The following is a 21,133-nucleotide window of genomic DNA, read 5'->3' as shown; positions in this document are numbered from 1 at the left end:
CTTTAACAGCCATGTTCTATAGAAATGCAGTCGAAGGATGCTTGCAGTAGGTATGTTAACCTCTGTCCTCTTGTCTTATGGAAATATTCAGAAAGAATAAATACAATTCTCCTGTACAAATTCCGTGCAATTTATCCTTCCAAAAATTGTTTCAAGTCTTTACAAATACCATTTGGTTTTTATCCATATTAAACGTGAGAAAAAAAATGACCTATATAATCGATCGTCTGAACATCTATAATTGTACTAGTTGTATAAACCATAGTCTGCAGAGTTCCTTGAATTGTATGTCTTGTCCTTGTGACCATATCATCGGGTCCTTGATCTCTGTTTCAGCCAATCTTTCATTCATCAGTTTCCAGATTTCAAAATGATTCCTAATTTATTTTTATCCAAAACTTGCAAACTTTGATTTCCTGTCATCTGAGTTTAATAAAACATGGGTCCATTTGTCTTCAGCTAGACAGGGCAATAGTGTTTGATTTGGTTCAGAACATTTTGACTTAACACTTTTATAAAAAAAACCCTTCGTGTCTTTTTGGGTCTTTTGCTGGTATCCTCCAAACCATATTCTGCACTGGTTAAAATGCAAGAATGTTTAGTTATCTGTAGTGTACACAGTGTGCTGTTCCACTGTTAAAGGTGCAACATCAGAAAAATGTTAACTCAAATCATGTAAAGCAGAACCTCCTTAAATAAAGTTATATTGAACCATCATTGAAGCTGGCCATTTGTCACCCATCATGATACCTATGCTTGTCTAGAAAAAAACTAAATTGGCTTTTACTGCTAAACTTTGTACAGATTCCTCAGCTGACTTGTTGAACTAATGTTACACACTGAGTGAAGCTTCAATGGCTTAAATATTGTCTCAACTCATTAATATGTAATACTCTGGTTGGTTTGTTATGCTGCATTAGTTGTTTCCTGGTTCTGTTACATTTGAAGCTCTCGTTTTGCTGCTATTAAACTTGTATTTTTTAAAAATACAGATGATTTCCGGCTTCATCCATAATTGTTTGCATTTTAATGAGAGGAGAGACTTTGTAACATGTTTCAATAAATCCTGGCTAAGCAAAATTCAGCTTTATTAAGTAATTTATGCGGATAAAAATATTTGCTGATTTGGATCGATCATGTATCGCATAAGCCAGTTGTATATTGCACAAGCCTTCTTAGCTTTTTCCAAAAATGCTGAAGAATGTTTTCTGCTTTAACTGTGCTGCATCTTAATATTTAACTCAGTTTTTTTTAAAAAAAAAGAAATAAACATAATGAACACTGCTAGGCAAGATATTTTAACATTTTTGCTTATTGCAGGAGGAATTCCTCAGATTCTTGTATTAGCCCTTTGGCAGGTTAGCAACAATGCCCTGAGGGAATTTGTGACCCATTTAACAAAGTTTAGAGTTATCATGGGCTGACCTGTCAATCATAGTGACTTCAAGAATACTTCTGCAGTAAACAACTGTGCTTGACAAGGTGAAAGAATTATCTGTTTTAAACACAAAATTAATGTAATCATGAACTATACAAACTACAAAATATATTTTTGCATGAAAATAAACCTGATACATGATTATGCAGAAATATGTTGGGGAGCTGGTTTAAAGCAAATGCAAGTTGTAGGCCTGAACAGCCTCAGAAATGGAAATATTTCGATCACTGCTGCACGCTTGATTGACATGCTCTGTAGTTTTACTTGTCTTAAGAAATTTTTCAAGCACCAGTGGGCAATCGTTGTTTTTGTTGGGGTGCATGTGGGTTGTAGCCCAGGACCTAAAACTATAAAAATCAGTTCAGGTTTCAGCCAGGAACTTAAATATCCAGGTCAGAGATCCTTGCATTTTTGGCCAAGAGCAGTACATCGTTTCTTGGGCAGCACATCTTCCCCTATATCTAAAATACTATAGTCTAACATTTTGTTCTTGCAGAAAACAGTTCAGGAAATACTTTTCTTGGTTGATTTCCTAGCTTCCTGGGGGCTTTTCGAAGTAAAAGTAGCGTTGGAAAATATGAGGCTGAAGATTAACCAAATCAATTTCTGACACAATTTTCCTGCATCAAGTGGAACGTTGCTCGATAAATTATCTTGTAGGCAGCATTTACGGTAAATACACCCATTTGTGAGGCAATTTAGGCTTACTGACTGTGTTGCTTCAAACTGCTCCCCAATATATCTGTGCTTACTAACATACACTAGCTTATCTTCCATGACATTATGGAAAGGGAATTGAGGTGAAGTGCGATTAAAGGAGAAGGGCACATAGATGTACTTCTGACCTCATTTTAAAGTCTCTCATTCTGTCCTTATTTTAGTAGCCCAATTTTCTCTGTCCACATTTATAATGGAAGCTGCTGATGTAAAGTTGCCATTTGTGACTTCTCATCTGTTGTTCCTCTCAGTAAGCTTGAAATTACGGTGTTCATGTGAGCATTACAATCTGGGAGGACTTCAGCGGTTTGAAATTGAGGACTTTAAGAATTGAGGTTGGGTACATTGAGGGAGAGCAAAAGGGAGTAGATGATTGGGTTGCAATGATACTTGAAAGTATGAAAGAATTGCACTGAAAATCAAGAAACTAAAATGGCCCCAATGGCTATATTTTTGTGCCAACATTTTATTCTATGTGAGATTGTGAATAGCTATTCAATTTTATGTATTTGGGTATTAGCAGGAAAGATAATCTGAAGATTAATTTGTAGAACAAAAATGTCATACACATTGCATATTGACTAGAATTAAATCATTTTTAAGTGTGAAAAAGCAGAGTTGCCTCACGAAATGTAATACCATGTGAAAATCAAGTGATTATTGGGGGAAGAAATCGGCACTGGTAGTGGCTGTTGGTTGACTGTTTGGGAGGAAGTTTTCAAGAAAAGTAGTGTTACATGGATTGAAATTCCACCTTTACTGGGAACTCCCATTCAAGTGAGGCCACAGGCTCCTGGAAGAATTGCTGGGAAGATTTGCGGAGAGGAGTATAGTGCGACATATTGGCACAGACGTAAATGGTATTGAAGTGATGGTATAGATGCAAAAGGCCCCAAAAGTGACACTGAGGCAAAATCCACACACAGGCAGTGCAAACCACCATGGAACGTGGCCCAGTTAAAAAGAAATGCGAGTAGGGGCCTGAGAGATGGGAAGACCTGGGAAAGGAAGGCGGATGGTTGGAGACATTTTTGTGACAGTATGAGTATGTTTAGTGATTTCCTTCACATCAATGTCTAGTAGTTCAGGTAGTACTTACATTATAAACTGCCTTTGAAGGAAGAATATACTATTGTAGGGATGGTGGAAAATGCTGCATAACCCATAAAAGAAATTGAAAAACTTGCGAGGTATACTTGGAGGTGGCAAAGCATTTGTGTATTGAATTCAAATTTATTGTGGTATAAAGAATGCTTTTCATCTTGTATATCAAAAATTCTCCCAAAAGACACAGGCCAAGTATAAAACTTCATGTAAATGTTGTAAAGTAGCAGCCAGTTCTGGCACTTCTTTAAAATTGAAATGATTTTTACTACACTGGAATTCCATGCTTAGGCCAAGTTTGAATTTATCTGAAATCAGTTTTACTTTTTGGCCTTCTGTGTTTGTTCTACACAGGTGAAGATTCACAGTATCTAAAGGAGCACCTCATAGATGAGCTGGATTACATCCTGGTACCCACAGAAGGTTGGAATAAGCTGGTCAGCTGGTATGGGTTGAGAAAGAACCAAGAACCAATTGCACGAAAGGTACCCAATCTGTTGCAGTAATGGAAGTCAGAAATTTACAGCAAAGCTAGATAAACACGAGGAGAAATGAATAGAAGATTATGCTGATACAGTTAGATGGAGAGTGGTGAAAGGTGTCTTGTGTTAAGCATAAATGTCAGCAAAGACAAATTGGGCTGAATAGACTGTTTCTGTGCTGCAGACTCTATGTAATTATGTAAAATGTTGGCTCAGTGACTACTAAACTTAAATGTAGTAGTATTTAAATTGTAATATGTGTAGTCATGTAGGTAAATGAACATCAGGTTCAACTGCTTTTCAGAAGAATTGTACTAAAATACTATATTTAGACTATTAGGTAGAAATTGAATTCCTGTTATAATCTAAAGTCCATCAATATTTATAACCCTTAAAGCATTGTAGAAAGGTTTCCTTGTGATGGTCTATTTTGTCTGATAATGAGTGCACATATGTACATAATGTTTTATTGCCAATTCCCTTGCTGTTTATGGGCACCTGTTGGAGATCTGGTCCTCTGATGTTTCTGATCACAAAACAAAACACCAGCTCTGTGAATTAAACAATTACTTGCATGCAGTGTTGTTAGTTCAGTACTTGGGTTTACTTTGGCACAACCTGTTTAATCTTCTGAATCCAAACATTTTGTTGGTTCCAAAAAGCCCTTCAAAAGTGTTTCCAGCCTCAACTAGATATCAGGAATCAAATGGATGAAGAAAACAGGCATTTTGAAGTTAGCTCTGTTGTCTCTGCAAGGATCTATCCTTAGCCCCGTCCTACTTGTCATCTACATGTTGCCCCTTAGTGACACCTGAAAACACAGCGTTAATTTTCATATGTATGCTGATGGCAGCCAGCTCTACCTAAGCACCACCACCATTCTTGATTCCTCCACTGTGAAATACCTGTCCGACATCCAATACTGGATGAGCAGAAATTTCCTCCAGTTAAATATTGGGAAGGCTAAAGCTACCGACTTCAATCTTTGTTTCCTAGTTATTGACTCCATTCCTCTACCCGGTAACTGCTTGAGGTCGCACCAGACTGTTCATAACCTTGGTGTCATATTTGACCCTGAGGTGCACTTCCGACCATTATCCATGCCATCACTAAGACTGCCTATTTACATGTCTGTAACATCGCCTGACTCTGCCCCTCCTTCAGCTCATCTGCTGATGCCCTCATTCGTGTCTTTTTAACTCCAGACTTGACTATTCCAACGCACTCCTGGCTGGCCTCCTTGTGGTTATCCAAAAGCCTGCTGGCTATTTTCTAACTCTCACCAAGTTCCATTCACCCATCACCCTTCTACTCAATGACCTGCTTTGACTGTCGGTCAAACAATGCCTCAGTTTTAAAATTTTCAATCTCTCCGTGGTCTCACCCCTCCCAATCTCTAATCTCGTCCAGTCCCACAACCCTTTGATATATCTGCAGTCGTCAAATTCTGACCTCTTGATCATTCCTGATTTTAATTGCTCCACCATTGATGTCGATGCCTTCAGCTATCTAAGCTCTGGAATTCCCTTCCTAAATGTCTCCATTTTTCTGACATCCCTTTTGCCCCTTCAGTATGCTCCTTAAAACCTATCTCTGTGACAAGTTTTGGCCATCAGTCCTTAATCGCCTTTTGTGGCCAGATGTCAAATTTTGCTTCATAATGCTCTGTAAGTACCTTGGGATGTTTTGTTAATTAAAGGCACCATCTAAATAGAGGTTGTAGTTGTTTATGCAGTTACTGGTGTAATGTTGGATATGTGTCAATTAATTTGCACATAGCACTGTGATCAGGACCAGATAATCTGTTTTTGTGATGTTGATTGAGTGGTACATATTGACCAGGATACTGGGGATAAGTTCCCTTCGAAACAGAGCTTTTATGTCCAACTGAGGGGGCAGATGGAGCCTTAGTTTAAATATCTCCATGCGTGTGGAGGAAGCTCAAGCATTTTTCATAATTCTCATAATTTTATCCAAGCGAATTGTGAATGGGATAATAGAAATATAGATGTTTCTGATCATAAGACTACATTTGTAGTGTTCAAATTTAAAACATCCTTGATTCAAATTGTAGACAAGTTAAAGATCTTCAGTTTACAAATAGTTCCTGTTATGCTTTTGTTAGTTATGTGGGTACTTTGAAATAGAATTTGTTATTCTTTAAGTACATTGAGGATAAAGGAAGGGATTGAAAATGGATAAATTTTACGCTCAATGTCAAGCACTTCAAGGTGATATGCAGCAGAAATCAAATACAGATTAAAGCCCATTTATCTTGCTGGGCCATTCCTCCATCAGTTCATGTTCACAAACGCATAAAATGTACCAGTTTTATCTGCTTTTTTACTTATGGATTCTCATTTCGGCTGATGAAGAGAACCCAATTTTAGTGTGGCCATCCAGTAATAGTTTCATTGCTGCCATGGTTGTGAGCATAGTGACAGTCAACTCTGCATTAGGTTTCAGTGTAATTTATAAACTCTCATTGTTTGAGTCTGAAATGCTGAATTATTACCTTAAGCTCAACATGTGATGTTGTTGTACATCTTATGACACATGTATGAGGCATCAAAAGATTGTAGGAAGATGTAGTTATATACAGAATGAGGGGTAGCGAGTAATTTTCAGTCTTGCTCTTTCTGTAACTTACTTAGGAAAACAAAGCACGAATATCATGACCACCTCCCATACACTGATAACCAAAGTAAAATCAGTGACGTTTATGTAAATCAGATGGCATTTATCTGTGAGTGTGGGTAAGATTAGGGAGGAGTTTGTGATGCAGAAACAACGCTTTTGCAGGAATTACTAACTCCTGGGAGGTAATGGTAGATTTGGAGCAACCATTGTGGTGCCTATATTCAAAAAGGGGATAGAACAGAAATGGCAACTGCAGTCCATTCCTGTGTTATTTTGGAATTGATCAGGAATGAACAAAAGTACCTGTATCATAACTTACTGTTGATTCATGCGGGGAAGATTTTGTCTGATCAACCTTCTCAATTGCTTTGAGGAAATAACGTCTGAATCATGGAAAAGTTACACCACAGAAGGAAGCTATTCAGCCCATTTTGTCTGTGCTGGCCGAAAGAATAACAATCCAGCTTAACACAAGTTTCCAGCTTTTGGTCTGTAGCCCTGTAGGTTATAGCAGTTGAAATCCATTTCCAAGTATTTTTAAAATGCAATGAGGGTATCTGCCTTTACCAATCTTTCAGGCAGTGAGCTTCAGACTCTTCAACTAGCGGACAATGCAAGGCCCAATATAGCTTCTGAACCAGAGTTTGCAAGATGACCTTGGGTCTGCCAACAAGAACCAGAGCATGTTTAAAAAAAAATACAACTTGTGCCCATCAATTGAATGCTTATTATCTATCTACTTTTGTGTCTCGACACATGTTTAACTGGACCAAGACTGTCAAACCAGTGGAGGGAGATGAAGGTACTGGCTATGTGGGTGTATATCACCTGGCATAGTTTCCTAGACCTGCCTCTACCTCAGGATGACAGTCTGTTGTGAAAGGGGGCTTGGGGTCTGTGGAATTTTTATAACACTGAGAGGGATCCTGGAAGCAACAAGTTTGAGAGCCCCTGCCCTACAACACCCTGTATTGATCAATTACTAAACATACTGGACCTCATCAGTGTTATTTTTGAGGCATGTTGATTTTCAGTGTTTTCCATTGTTAAGAGTATAATTGTACTATCATATAACCTGAGGTAGAAGTGTTCAGATGTAGAAGCATGATTTTAAAAGATGCAAAAGAATTCTGCACTGCAAAAGTATGAAACTGAATGACTGTGATCTTCTTTGTAGGGTCACATCAGTATTAATCTATGATCAGCAAGTCTTCAAAACAGTCATGTAAATATGGTGTAGTAGCCACTTTTTTGTGGTTGTTGGTCCACAAATTTGAACTGTTGCAGAAAAATTCAAATTTAGTTCTTGCTGTCATAATTCAAAAGCACATTCAATTGCTGCCAAAATATTTTAACTCCCCTCCTTTGGTATTACTTTTAGCAGTGCTCTGAGGCATTAATGAGTTGTTTTAAGAGTTGGTACTCTGAACATTCTGCATAGAGACTAACCAGACTAAATACAAGATCAATGCAGGTATTGTTTCTGGAGATAATAATGGACTGGGATCACCTGTACTCCATTTTGCTGTCAGTGATCTGCACTTTAGAGTGTAGAGTTGCAGCTTATTGGAGTGACCAGGGTAGTGTGGAAGGTTAGCTTAATATACAGTGAAATGTTCAGGTAAGCTTTTTTTGAAAAATAATTATTCCTACTTTGTATCAAACCCAAATCTTCTGTTTATGGCTATTATTACCCTGTTAATACTTTCTTCTCAGGTGGTGGAGCAAGGCATGTTTGTGAAACATTGCAAAGTGGAAGTGTACCTAACAGAATTAAAGTTGTGTGAAAATAGTAACATGAACACTGTCATAACAAGGCGATTTAGCAAAGCTGACATCATAGGTAAGTAAATGTTCTCAACGATGTTTAACATTTTCCTTGCTACTCTTTTCTCTCTCCATTTCCTGAGGGCATTGTTTTCTGTTGGAGGCAATTCTATGGATGGTCTTCTTGCAGGCCACTCGTGTCCTTTCATTGCATGAGTCTAGATGGCAACCACTGATATAGGCCGTTTGATCACCTGAGGCATATTGACGAAACCCGGCATCCATAAACTTGCCTTTCAAGGGAGTGTTCTCTAGTGATCAGCAGTGGAAGGTGGGGAGGCATAGTGGTATTATCACTGTACTAGTACTCTGGAGACCCAGGGTAATGCTCTGGGAACCCAGGTTCAAATCCCACCATGGCAGATGGTGAAATTTGAATTCAATAACAATCTGGAATTAAAAGTCTGATGATGACCATGAAACCATTGCCGGTTGTCATAAAAACCCATCTGGTTCACTCGATCTTGCACCATAGAACAACCCAGGGACCAATCTAGCAAATCTTCGCTGTGCTGCCTCCAAGGCACTTCTTTAAATATGAAGATCAAAACTACATGAAAGCACTCCAGATAAGGTCTCCCCAAAGTGATGAGCAAGTGTAGCAAGACTTTATTCTTGCACTCCAATCCCTTTGTAATAAAGGCCAACATGTCATTTGCCTTCCTGCATGCTAACTCTGTGTCCCTTGTAAAAGTACACCCAAGTCCCTCTAATATCAACCTTGAAAAGTTTCATGCTTTAAAAAAAATTTTGTTTTTCTACTCTGACTACCAACCTTACACTTCCCCACATTATATTCCCAGCTGCCTCCTTGTTGCTCACTCACATAACCTGTCTGTGATTTCTTACAGCCTGTTTGTGTCGCCCTCAAAGCTTCCTAGCTTTGTATTGTCAGCAAACTTGGATACATTGTTTTTGGTCTCTTCGTCTAAATAACTAATATCGATTGTAAATAGCTGAGGCCATAGCACTGTTCCTTGCTACACTCCACTAGCCACAGCCTGCCAACTTGAAAATGCCCTGTTAAACCTACAGTTGTTCCCTGTCCGTTAACCAATCTTTTATACTAACGTACAAAATAAGAGCAGAAGTAGGCCATTCGGCCTCTCAAACCTGCTCAGCCATTCATTAAGAACCTGGCTGATCTGTTTGTGTTTTGAATTCCACATTCCCATGTATCCCCAATAACCTTTGATTCCCTTGCCTAACAGGATTACCTTAAGTTTCTCTAAATGCCCAGCTATCACCTCCTTAATGATCGATTCTAACACCTTCCCCATGACAGGCATCAAGCTAACTGGCCTATAGTTTCCTGTTTTCTGCCTCCCTTAAGCAGTGGGGTTATATTTGCTATTTTCCAGTCTGATGGAACCTTTCCAGAATTTAGGGAATTTTGTAAGATTAACACCAGCACATCTTCTACCTCATTAGCTACCTCTTTAAAGACCCTAAGGTGAAGTCCATCAGGACCCGGAGACTTGGCAACCCACAGCGCCGTTAGTTTGCACAGTCTCGTTTCCCCTCATGATTGTAATTTCACCAAGTTCTCATCCCCCTTCCACCTCCTGATTTACAGCTATTACTGCAATGTTTTTTCTATCCGCTATAGCGAAGACAGAAGCTATATATTTGTTAATTTCATCTGCCATTTTCTTATTATCCTCTATTAACTCACCATTGTCACTCTCTGGAAGATCAACACTCACTTTACTTATTCTTTTCCTTTTTAAATACCTGTAGAAACTCTTGCTATCTGATTTACATCTCTAGCTAACTTCCTCTCATACTCTAATTTATTTCTCCTGATTAACCTTTTAGTCATTCTCTGCCATTTTTTATATTCTGACCAATCATCTGACCTGTCACTCCGCGGTTATATGCGTTTTCCTTAAGTTTGATGATTTCCTTAACTTCTTTAGTTAATCATGGATAGTAGGAATATACTTATTCGGAGTATTCTGAAAACTCCCTTTAACTGTCTGCCATTGCTTCTCTATTGATCTATCCCCTAGCCTAGTATCCCAGTTCACTTCAGCTAGCTCAGCTTTCATGACCACATAGTTGCCCTTATTTAAGTTTAAAATAATAGTCTTGGACCCATTGTCCTCCCTTTCAAACTGGATGTAAAATTCAATCATATTGTGGTTGTTGCTATCTAGGGGTGCCTTCACTCTGATGTCATTAATTAATCCTGTCACAATGCACAAAATCAAGTCTAATATAACCTGTTATCTGGTTAGTTCCAGAACGTGCTGGTCCAAGAAGCTATTTCAAAAGCATTCTATAAGCTCCTCATCAATGCTGCCACTGCCAGCCTGATTTTTCCAGATTATATATAGATTAAAATCACCCATGAATATTGCCATCCCTTTATCACAATGTACCCAATATTTCTTCTTGTATGCTTTGTCCTAAATTATGGTTACTATTAGGGGGCCTGTAGACCACTCCTCCTAGTGACTTCTTTCCCCATCTACTCCTCACCCCCACCCAAACCGATTCTACATCCTGATCTCCTGAACCAAGGTCACCTCTAACTATTACACAAAAGCCATCCTTGATTAACAGTGCTACCCTTCCACCTTTACCTAGCTTCCTATTCTTCTTGAATGTCATATACATCCCTCAATATTCAGGACCCAATCCTTGTCATCCTGCAGCCATGTCTCCATAATGGCTATCAGATCATATTTATTTACTTCAGTGTGGGCCATCAGTTCATTTATTGTATGAATGCTATGTTTATTCAAATGCAGAGCCTTTAGCTTTGTCTTTTTGTTATCTTTTTAACACCTAGTCTTGACTATTGATGTATTCTTAGGTTTTATCTCTGTCCCTTCCTGCTAATCTATGACTCCTATTTCACATATTAATATTATGGTCTCCTGCCTTGAATCTACCCCTTGGTTTGCCACATCTACCCAAGCTTGATCCCTCACTCCTGCTTGTTTAGTTTAAAGCACTCTCTACTTCCTTAGTTATGCGATTTACAAGAACACTTGTTCAGGTGTAGACTGCCCCAACCTTACAGCCCCAATTTTCCCCAGTGCTGGTGTCAGTGCCCCACAAACTAGAACCCACTTCTCCCACACCAGTCTTTGTGCCATGCATTAATTTCTCTAATCTTATTTGCCCTATACCAATTTGCACGTGACTCAGATAGTAATCCAGAGATTACCTTGGAGGTTCTGCTTAATTTGAAACCTAGCTTCTCATACTGACTATGCAGAACCTCTTTCCTTCTCCTGCCTATGTTGTTGGTACCTACATGGACCATGACAACTGGATTCTTCCCCCACCACTGCAAGTTCCTGTCCAGCCCTGAGCAGATGTCCCGAACCCTGGCACCAAGCAGGCAACGCAGCCTTCTGGACTCTCGCTCTTTGTTGCAGAGAACAGTGTCAATCCCCCTCACTATACTGTTCCCTACTACCACTACATTCCTGTTTGCTCCCCCCATGTAAACGGCTTCCTGTACCTTGGTGCCATGGCCAGCCTGCTCATCCACATTGCAGACCTCTCTTTTGTCCACACAGGTTGTGAGTACCTAAAACCTGTTTGACAATCGCTAAGTCTGAGGCTGCTTAGTCAATTCCTGCAACGCATCTTGTAGATGGTGCACACTGCTGCTACTGTGCATCGGTGGTGGAGGGAGTGAATGTTTGGGGATGTGGTGCCAATCAAGAGGGCTGCTTTGTCCTGGTTGGTATCAAGCTTGTTGAGTGTTGTGGGAGCTGCACTCATCCAGGCAAATTTGGGAGTATTCTATCACACTCCTGACTTGTGCCTTGTAGTTGGTGAACAGGCTTTGGGGAGTCAGAAGGTGAGTTACTCATCGCAGGATTTCTAACCTCTGACCTGTTCTTGCAGCCACAGTATTTATATGGCTAGTCCAGTTTAGTTTTTGGTCAGCAGTAACACCCAGATGTTGATCCATGGGGGATTCAGTGATAATGCAATTGAACGTCAAAGGGCGATGGTTAGACTCCCTCTTGTTGGAGATGATCATTGCTTGATACTTATGTAGCTTGAATGTTACTTGCCACTTGTCAGTCCAAGCCTGGATGTCGTCCAGGTTTTGCTGCATTTGGACATGGACTGCTTCAGTATCTGAGGAATCACAAATGGTGCTGAACATTGTGCAATCATCAGGGAACATTGGCAATTCTGACCTCATGATGGAAGAAGAGTCATTGATGAAACAGCTGAAAATGGTTGGGCTGAGGTCACTACCCTGAAGAACTCCTGCAGTGATGTCCTGGGGCTGAGATGACTGACCTCCAACAACCACAACCATCTTCCTTTGTGCTAGGTATGACTCTAACCAGTGGAGAGTTTTCCCCCGATTCCCAATGACTCCAGTTTTGCTAGGGCTCCTTGATGCCAGAAATGGCCGCCTTGTTTGAACCAAGGCTGTAATGAGGTCAGGAGCTGAATGGCCCGAGCCAAACCCAAACTGGGCGTCAGTGAGCAGTTTATTGCTAAGCAAGTGCCACTTGATAGCACTGTTGATGACCCCTTCTGTTACTTTACTGATGATCAAGAGTAGACTGATGGGGTGGTAATTGGCCAGGTTAGATTTGTCCTGCTTTTTGTGTACAGGACATAACTGGGCAATTTTCCACATTGCCGGATAGATGCCAGCATTGTAGCTGTACTGGAACAGCTTGGCTAGGCAAGTTCTGGAGCACAAGTACTATTGCTGGAATATTGTCTGTGCCCATAGCCTTTGCACTATCCAGTGCCTTCAGCTGTTTCTTGATATCATGTGGAGTGAATTGAATTGGCTGTAAACTGGCACCTGTGATGCTGGGGACCTCCGGAGGAGGCCGAGATGGATCATCCACTCGGCACTTCTGGCTGAAGATTGTAGCAAATGCTTCAGCCTTATCTTTTGCACTGATCTCTATCCATGCTAATATGTTACCCCAACTCCAGGAATCCATATACTTGTTAATTAACCTTGTATGTGGCACCTTATCAAATGCCTTTTGAAAATCCAAGTATGCTATATCCACTGGTTCCCCTTTATCCACCCTACTAGTTAAATCTTCAAAAATCTCTAGAATTTGTCAAACACTATTTCCCTTTCATAAAACCATAATGACTTTGTCTTGATCATATTCTGATTTTCTAAGTGCATTGTTGAGACTTTCTTAATAGTCCCAGTATTTTCCTGACAACTGATGCCAGTCTAATTGGCCGGTAGTTTCCTGTGTTTTCTCTCTCCCTCTCTCCCTCTCTCTCCTTTCTTGAAAAGCAATGTTATAATTAATAACTTCTGGGACTGTTCTACAGTCTAGGGGATTTTGGAAAATCATAGCCAATGCATCCACTATCTCTAGCTACCTCTTTTAAAACCCTGGGATGTAGGCCATCAGGTCTCAAGGAGTTGTAGGATTTTAGTCCCATAAGTTTCTCTAATATTTTTTCTCCGTTGATATTAATTACCTTCAGCTCCTCACTCATGTTAGCCCCTGGTAGCCCTCTACTTTTGGTGTGTAACTTGTATCTTCTACTGTGAAGACAGACAATATTTGTTCAATGTCTCTGCCGTTTCCTCATTCTGCATGATAATTTCTCCTGTCTCTGCTTCTAAGGGACCAACATTTACTTTAGCTACTTTGCTCTTTATATGCTTGTAAAAGTTCTTGCAAACTATTTTTACATTCCTGCTTGCTTACTCTCATTCTATTTTTTTTCCCTTTTTATCAACTTTTTGGTGACGCTTTGCTAGTTTCTAAACATTTTCAATCCTCAGGCTTACTACTATTCTTTGCAACATTATAAGCCTCCTTTAATCTAATACTACCCTTAACTTGTAAGTGCTGTTACCTAGGCTTGTAACCTACACTCATCAGTGTTTTCTGACTCTTGTTATTCCTGATCTCCACCCATACTGATTCTACTTCCTGATCTTCTGAACCAAGCTCCTTTCTCACTAATGCCCTTATGCCATACTTTACTATCAGTGATACCCCACCCTCCTTTTCTGTTCTGCCTGCCTTTTCAAAGTGTTGTGCCCCCTGGAATATTTATTTCCCAACCTTATGACCATGTCTCTCTAATGACGATTAGATCTAAACATTCAGATAGAGAACCCTTAATTTTTTTAACTTATTATTTTCACTGATATTCTATTACCGTTAATCTCTGCCCCTACCTGTTCCACTCTGCTTGTTTTTAACCAAATCACTACACTGTTCTATTGTTTTTACTTTTTTTGGATTTCTTGATTTATCTTCACTGGATTCCTTCCCCTCATTCTTAAGTTTAAAGACCTATCCTGGTTATATGATTCACCATGACACTGATCCCAACCTGGTTTAAGTGGAGCCCATTCCCAACTTGCCCGAGTACTGATGCCAGTGACCCATGCATCAGAACCCCTTCTTCCCACACTAGCGTTGAATGCCCTTTCTGTTCTTAGATAATCAAATTTCTCTGCTATATATATATCACTTTCTAATATACCCTATCCTCATTATAAGATCGTAAAAATATGAAGCAGAATAACAATAGGCGTTACCTATGACCTGGGAGGACCTCATTCAGAATTACCCTGGTCATTGTTTGGAGCACAGAAAGGCTTGGCAAAAGTCTGCTCGGTTTGCCGTAGCTTTATATATGCTATAATCCTGGTTCAGCAATTGATACTCAATTCAAGTATTTGAACTTCTGCATAAGAGAGTTTTCCACGGTGACAACATCTGGAAGGCAAAGCCTCACTACTGGTGTTTTGTGCAAAGTTTTTGATTTGATATTGTGCCGAACAAATCTGTAGAAGATTGTGTTCTTGGTGTAAATGCAACGGTCTGGCATGAACATGAGAAACTTTTGTGTTGTAACAATTATCAGTAAAATTTAAATGACTAAGAATGCAGAAATGCCCTATTTGCGTGAGCATGCTAATATAACTTGACTATTGAGTGCAGTTGTAAATGTCTAGTCCAATTAAGAATGTGAAGAGTTTTAAAATATAATTTGAAAGCCCTCAATATGTGCTTCAATTTTCTCCTAGGTTTGTGTCTTTTGATCCCATTGCCTCCTATTCACCTGCCCCCACCAGCACCCCCACACAGACACACACACACACACACAACCATGCTAAAGGTAATGTCTCTTAGTGGGAGATGGTTTCCATGAATCCTGACTGTGCTGTAATGGCATAGCCAGACCCGAGCTTTGACTGCATTTTCACACTGGGGAGGATCACAGATGAACCTGATTCTGTCTTCACCCGCCACACTCATATATGGAATTACTAACGGGGGTATTGGATAATAATTGTAAGTGGTAACCTTCTCTCTTTTCCACCATCAGCAGTCCATAGTTCCTGAGACCAGGTGTTATGCTCAACTCTGCACCAACCAGAGTTTGAATCTGGGGCCTTCCTGATCCATGTAGCACAGTACTAAACCAGCCATGCTTTCATCTGTTTAGCTGCTGGGGAGTTTGCAAGTTTTTGTCAGCTGAATCTCGCATGTTGTGAATAATCATTACAACCCTATTACCAAAACAGGATTGCACAGTTATGTGACATTTGTAGGAACGTGTTTCTGGATAATCACATCAGTTGTCAATATAAGACCGAACATATATTTAGATGCATTGTACTTCGTTGGTTCAAAGCCAGTTTAATGCAAAAATAAAGCTATTGTATGCATACAATACTGTTAAAGAGGCAGTTTTGATATCTGTTCTTTCTAATAAGTCTTTTGATAATACATCTGATGAATTTTAGTGTGCAAGCCAGCAAGTTAACTTGATGGAGCTGAATTATGCAAAAGCTACTGCCATCAACCAGCAGTATTTTGATTTTAACTCTGTTAGATGTGCCGCACTAATGTTGACATCAGTAACTTCTCCATGGCACTTCCTTAGTGACATCAAGACTCGCAGTACATGAGGTAAAATTGTCAAAAAAGGTTGGGTGATACAGTGGGTCAGTATTCTGACTTTTATGTCGGGAGCTGGGCTTGAATTTAGTCCAGTCAGATGGGATAAAAGCCTTTTCTCTGGCACCTAAGGATCATTTAGTAATCTCAACCCAGACCATTGTGAAAATATAGACTACAATTACTGATAGTTGGGATGTGCTCATGTCACAATAATGCCTGGTGTGGGAAGTTTTAAAAAACCACACTGCCAAAGGGATGTTCGTCTGAAATTGTATTCAATGCCTGGCTTGACTATACTTTACAGACCAATGAGTTGGTCATTTTGATTCACACAAAGATCTGCCAGCTAAAGGAAATCATTAAATGAAACTAATGTTTCTCTTTCCACAGATGCTACCTGATCTGCAAAATGTTTCCAACATTTTCTGATTTCATTCCATTAATTGAAGCGCTTTGTTTAATATGTGGCTTGTTCTTTAACCTTTAGTGAATCTAATGCATTCTCTTCTAATTCATTAACCACCTGTTTTTATTTCATCATTCATGTTCCTTTAACTTCTGTTCTTAGAAAATTGTCTGACAACCTAGGTGCAAAAGTATAGGAATGTGTATGAATCACCTGATGAACTATGAACATTTAAAGGGTTACTGTCCCTGAGCAATTTCCTTTGCTGGATGGAAACTGTACAAATTGTATGTCAAGTTTGAACATCATTCAAAGTTTGAAGAAGCCTCCTATATACCTTTATATTCAATAAATATTCACCGAGGTGCATAACTAAAGACTAATAATCTGTCTTTCATACCACTGAATAACAAAAATGGTTGCTTTGGTCAAACTTTGGAAATATCCTCTGTACTTATGACTGGAAAGAGATTCCTTATTATTGTTTTTGTTTTAAATCTCAGATACAATTGAAAAGGAGATGCGGAAACTGTTTAGTATTCCAGATGAAAAAGAAATTAGATTGTGGAATAAGTATATGAGCAACACATTCGAACCCCTGAATAAGCCCGATAGCACAATACAAGATGCGGGACTATATCAAGGGCAGGTATAGTAGTTTAAAATATGGTATTCTGTCTTTGATTTATATTTGCAATTGAAGGTGAAGAGGTTAGGGTATAGGTTTGATAGTTCCTGAAACTAGTAGTGATTTCTAATTTCAAATCTCACCTTTAAAGATCGTTTATGGCGCCTTAGTAACAAATAACTCCTGAAAGCCTTGAATGGGGCATGTACTACTAACTGTCCATAAACCTTACTCTGATGTCACAATTTTTGATGCTTTTGTGGCCACATTTCACATTGTAAATTGCTAAGCCAACAATTTCATTTTATTAAATCTTACACCATCAGTCACTAGGTGGCTCTGTGAAGCAAGTCTGAGGTCTCTCCCAATTTGGTCGGACTTGTATACATAAACACATTTGTCATCTGACTGAACAGGCACATATAAATTACTGGCAGACCTATCTGCTTTTTGTATGGCTGCTAAAAACGGCCATAAGCAACAGTTATTGTATTTATATTCCTTAAGCTGGGTGTCTTTTGGAAAACATTTTGCTTACAATTTTTTCCAGTTCCTTCCTTCGCACCTCATTTCAGTGTTCATCAAATGAGAAAGTAATGGGAGCAAAGCACAGACAGTTCTACAACTGGCTGCACACTGAGATCATTCATGGTGACCTTTTTTTTAACTTCCCAGAAGTGAACTATTTCTCTTAACTTGGGCTGACTCGTGTTGCAGCTATGCCAAGAAGTGAGTGAACTTTATCACTGCTTGGCAGATATTGAAGTGCCAAATGGGGGCTTGAATCTGAGATTACCACATGCCTCAAATTTAGTCCATGACCTCTCCCCTCCTTATTTCTAACCTTCTAAAACATTAGAAAGAGCACCTGGGTGTCCTCGGGCTGGCGTAGACAAGATGGGCCGAATGGCCTCCTTCTGTGCTGTAACTTTTCTATGGTTCTATTAAAACCTGTCCTTCCCCTCCTAGACTTTCTGTTCCTCTGGCATCTTGTGCAATCTTCTTTCTCTTTGCCCCAGCATTGGTAACTACTTTACCACCTCCACCTTCTTTTTGAAAACATTTCTTATAAGACACCTCTTTCACCAAGCTTTTGATTAACCCACCTAATTTCCCTTTGTCCATTTTCTTTGCACCGCAGGGAAGTGCATTGTGGTGATATCCTACATTACATAAATGCAAGTTGAAGGAAAAAATGGTCATGCCAGCAAAATAAAAACTCTCAAAGCATAATTCTCAATTCACTGTCGATGATTATGATTCATTGGTCGTGACTATGATTCATTGATGGTTTCCCCTCACATATGAGCAATCATTTATCCACTGAGGGAAGAGGTAACAAAGGAACAGGAATAGACCATTTAGCTCCTCGAGTTTTAAAAAATTTCTTTTTAATTTTAGTTTTTTACTCCGTGGTCATGAGTTCAAATCATACCATGGATGAAAGCTACTTGATTGATGTAAAAACCTAGCTGATTCATTCCTTATAAATTTAAAAACTAGCTTTATATTTCAAAACTTCAGTGCAAGAATTGATCTCCAGGAACTGGCTTCAGTAGATGCAGGGTGATTAGGTATAGGGAGTTTTCAATGAACCTAGGACCATTTGAATTCAAGCGTAAAGACTAAAATTCCATCTCCAAATATGAGCCAGTTGACTCAAATAGACTTCCGGTTTATTAGATAACATCACTTACAATAGGTAGGGCTATCTAAAACTAGCGCTTACAATTTCTGGTCAATGGTAACCTTCAGGATGTTGATAGTAGGGGGGATTCTGTGATGGTAAAGCCACCACAGTCATAAAGCAATGAATGTCAAGGTGAGATGGTTAGATTCTTTCTTGTTGGAGATGATAATTGCCTGGTAGTTACGTGGCACAAATGTTACTTGCCACTTATCAGCCCAAACCTGAATGTTGTCCAGGTCTTGCTGCATATGTTCATGGACTGATTCAGTATCTGAGTTGTGAATGGTACTGAACATTATACAATTAGTGAACATCCCCACTTCTGACCTTATGGAGGGAAGATCATTGATGAAGCAGCTGAAGGTGTTTGGGCCTAGGACACTACCCTGGGGAACTCCTGCATGAATGTTCTGGAACTGAGACAATCGATCTCCAACAACCACTACTATCTTCCTTTGCACTAGGTATGACTCCAACCAGCAAAGAGTTTTCCCCCCTCAGTTCCCATTGACTCCAGTTTTGCTAGGGCTCCTTGGTGCCACACTTGGTGAGCTGCTGCCTTGGATTGAAATTGAACTGGACCAGCCATATAAACACTGTGGCTAGAAGCACAGGTCAGAGAGGCTGGGAATTCTATGTTAAGTGACTCACTTCCTGACTCCACAAAGCCTTTCCACCATCTACAAGGCACAAGCCAGGAGTGTGACATTCCCCACTTGCCTGGATGAGTGCGATGTAACAACACTCAAGGAGCTCAATGCCTTCCAGGACAAAGCAGCCTGCTTGATTGGCACCCCATCCACCACCTTTAAACATTCACTCCCTCCACCACCAATGCATAGTGGCAACAGTGTGTACCATCCATAAGATACACTACTACAATTCACCAAGGCCCCTTCAATAACAACTCCCACAGGCAGCAATGCATGGAAACACCACTGCCTGCAAGCTTCCCTCCAAGCCACATATCTATGTTGCCGTTCCTTCAGTATCACTGGGTCAAAATCCTGGCACACTCTCCCTAACAGCTCTGTGGGTGTACCTACACCACATAGATTGGAGTGGTTCAAGAAGGTGCACACACCTTCTCGAGGGCAGTTAAGGGTAGGCAACAAATGCTGGCCTAGCCAGTGACACCCACATCCTGTGAAAGAATGAGAAAAACCATGATAAGTGCATCATTGACATAGAAAGCCATAACATGGATACTGATTCTTCAGTGATGTAGACAATTGCTTCAAGCATTCAAATTTCAACAAACAGTGGATCACATTTACTCAAAATAGTTGCCATTTGGAGTTGCCACATTGGATTGTGATAAAACTGATCTGATAACATTGAAATTATGGAAAAAAATCCTCCCATTTAAGATTCTTATTCTGTGTTTATATCAGATATTCTGTGTGCATGTCCAGTACCCTGTTATTCCCTCAAAAAAAATCCCCTCGATACAGAAAATTGGAAGCATCCCCAAAACTTATTTGAGGTGGACCTCGTTCACTCCAGTCTGGATTCAGAACCACAGATGTTGGACTATAAACCTGTTTAAAAGCGGCAAGCTATCCTTACACTCAAATCACCTGTGAAAAGATAGCAGGAATGTATTGGTGTAAATCTACATTAGGAGAGGAGGAAAGAAACAATATTGTACAAAATGAAGCTTACTTTGCATAGAATTATCAGTCAATTGTATAATAAAATCTGAGCAGTGCTTCTTGTACAACTTCACAGTGGTAGGAACAATGAAAACATGGCTCCTGCTTGCATTATTATCACCATTAATCAAATGCTATTTTGGTGTAGTATAAATATGATATACATATTTCCTTCTTTCTGTCTCCTCATTCCTTTGTTTCTGGCTTGATTTTACTTTGTATCAGGCACCCAGTGAAACCTTTAGAACACTTGGGAGACAAAGACAGTTGATTCTGAGAATCTGTCCCCTGCCATGCTTAACTCCCCCCACACCCCAGCCCTGCCGACACAATAGAATACAACATATCTATGGAAAGAAAAATACGTGCAACGTATGACCTAGTTAAATATGATTCTTCTGAAGTTTTCATAACAAACAAGTCAAGCTCGGCTTTCCCTTGTTCCAGTATGGTATACACCCAATTTTTTTTAAACATTTCAGTTCTCTTCTCTTTGACTTCCCTTCCCCACACTGCCCTTCCCCCACCTCCCAAACCTCCCCTCCACAAACCTCCAAATTTTTTTCCTGAAGGAATGCTTCCCCAGCTGCCAGGTACCCTCAATTGCCTTGTTTGACTGGCCATTCTTTGTTTGAGTGCTTAAAC

At 39.7% G+C, this 21,133-nt stretch overlaps 2 protein-coding genes across 19 annotated transcripts in view; one reads left to right on the top strand and one right to left on the bottom strand.

The window, feature by feature from the left end:
* LOC144696489 (chemokine-like protein TAFA-2) overlaps nt 1-17,791 on the bottom strand; it is a 322,848-nt gene extending 305,057 nt beyond the window's left edge. The window contains exon 1 of the transcript XR_013580181.1: nt 17,682-17,791. The gene's annotated coding sequence lies outside the window, so the exon portion shown is untranslated. The remainder of the gene's footprint in view (nt 1-17,681) is intronic.
* The window catches only part of usp15 (ubiquitin specific peptidase 15), a 120,516-nt gene that overhangs the window by 21,958 nt on the left and 77,425 nt on the right, over nt 1-21,133 (top strand). For 14 of the 18 annotated variants that reach the window (XR_013580169.1, XR_013580168.1, XR_013580170.1 and 11 more), the window contains 3 exons: nt 3,614-3,744; nt 8,098-8,224; nt 17,019-17,164. Coding sequence is in view for 12 of the 18 variants with exons in the window: in XM_078567828.1 (XP_078423954.1) it covers nt 3,614-3,744; nt 8,098-8,224; nt 17,019-17,164 (404 nt within the window). In the remaining 6 variants the exon portion in view is untranslated. The remainder of the gene's footprint in view (nt 1-3,613; nt 3,745-8,097; nt 8,225-17,018; nt 17,165-21,133) is intronic. The other 4 variants (XR_013580173.1, XM_078567834.1, XM_078567835.1 and 1 more) reach the window with 1 other exon arrangement.

Source organism: Cetorhinus maximus, chromosome 22 (assembly GCF_964194155.1).
Source record: "Cetorhinus maximus chromosome 22, sCetMax3.hap1.1, whole genome shotgun sequence".
In the NCBI taxonomy this organism is placed as follows: domain Eukaryota; kingdom Metazoa; phylum Chordata; class Chondrichthyes; order Lamniformes; family Cetorhinidae; genus Cetorhinus; species Cetorhinus maximus.
This window is presented reverse-complemented; position numbering and strand designations above follow the sequence as displayed.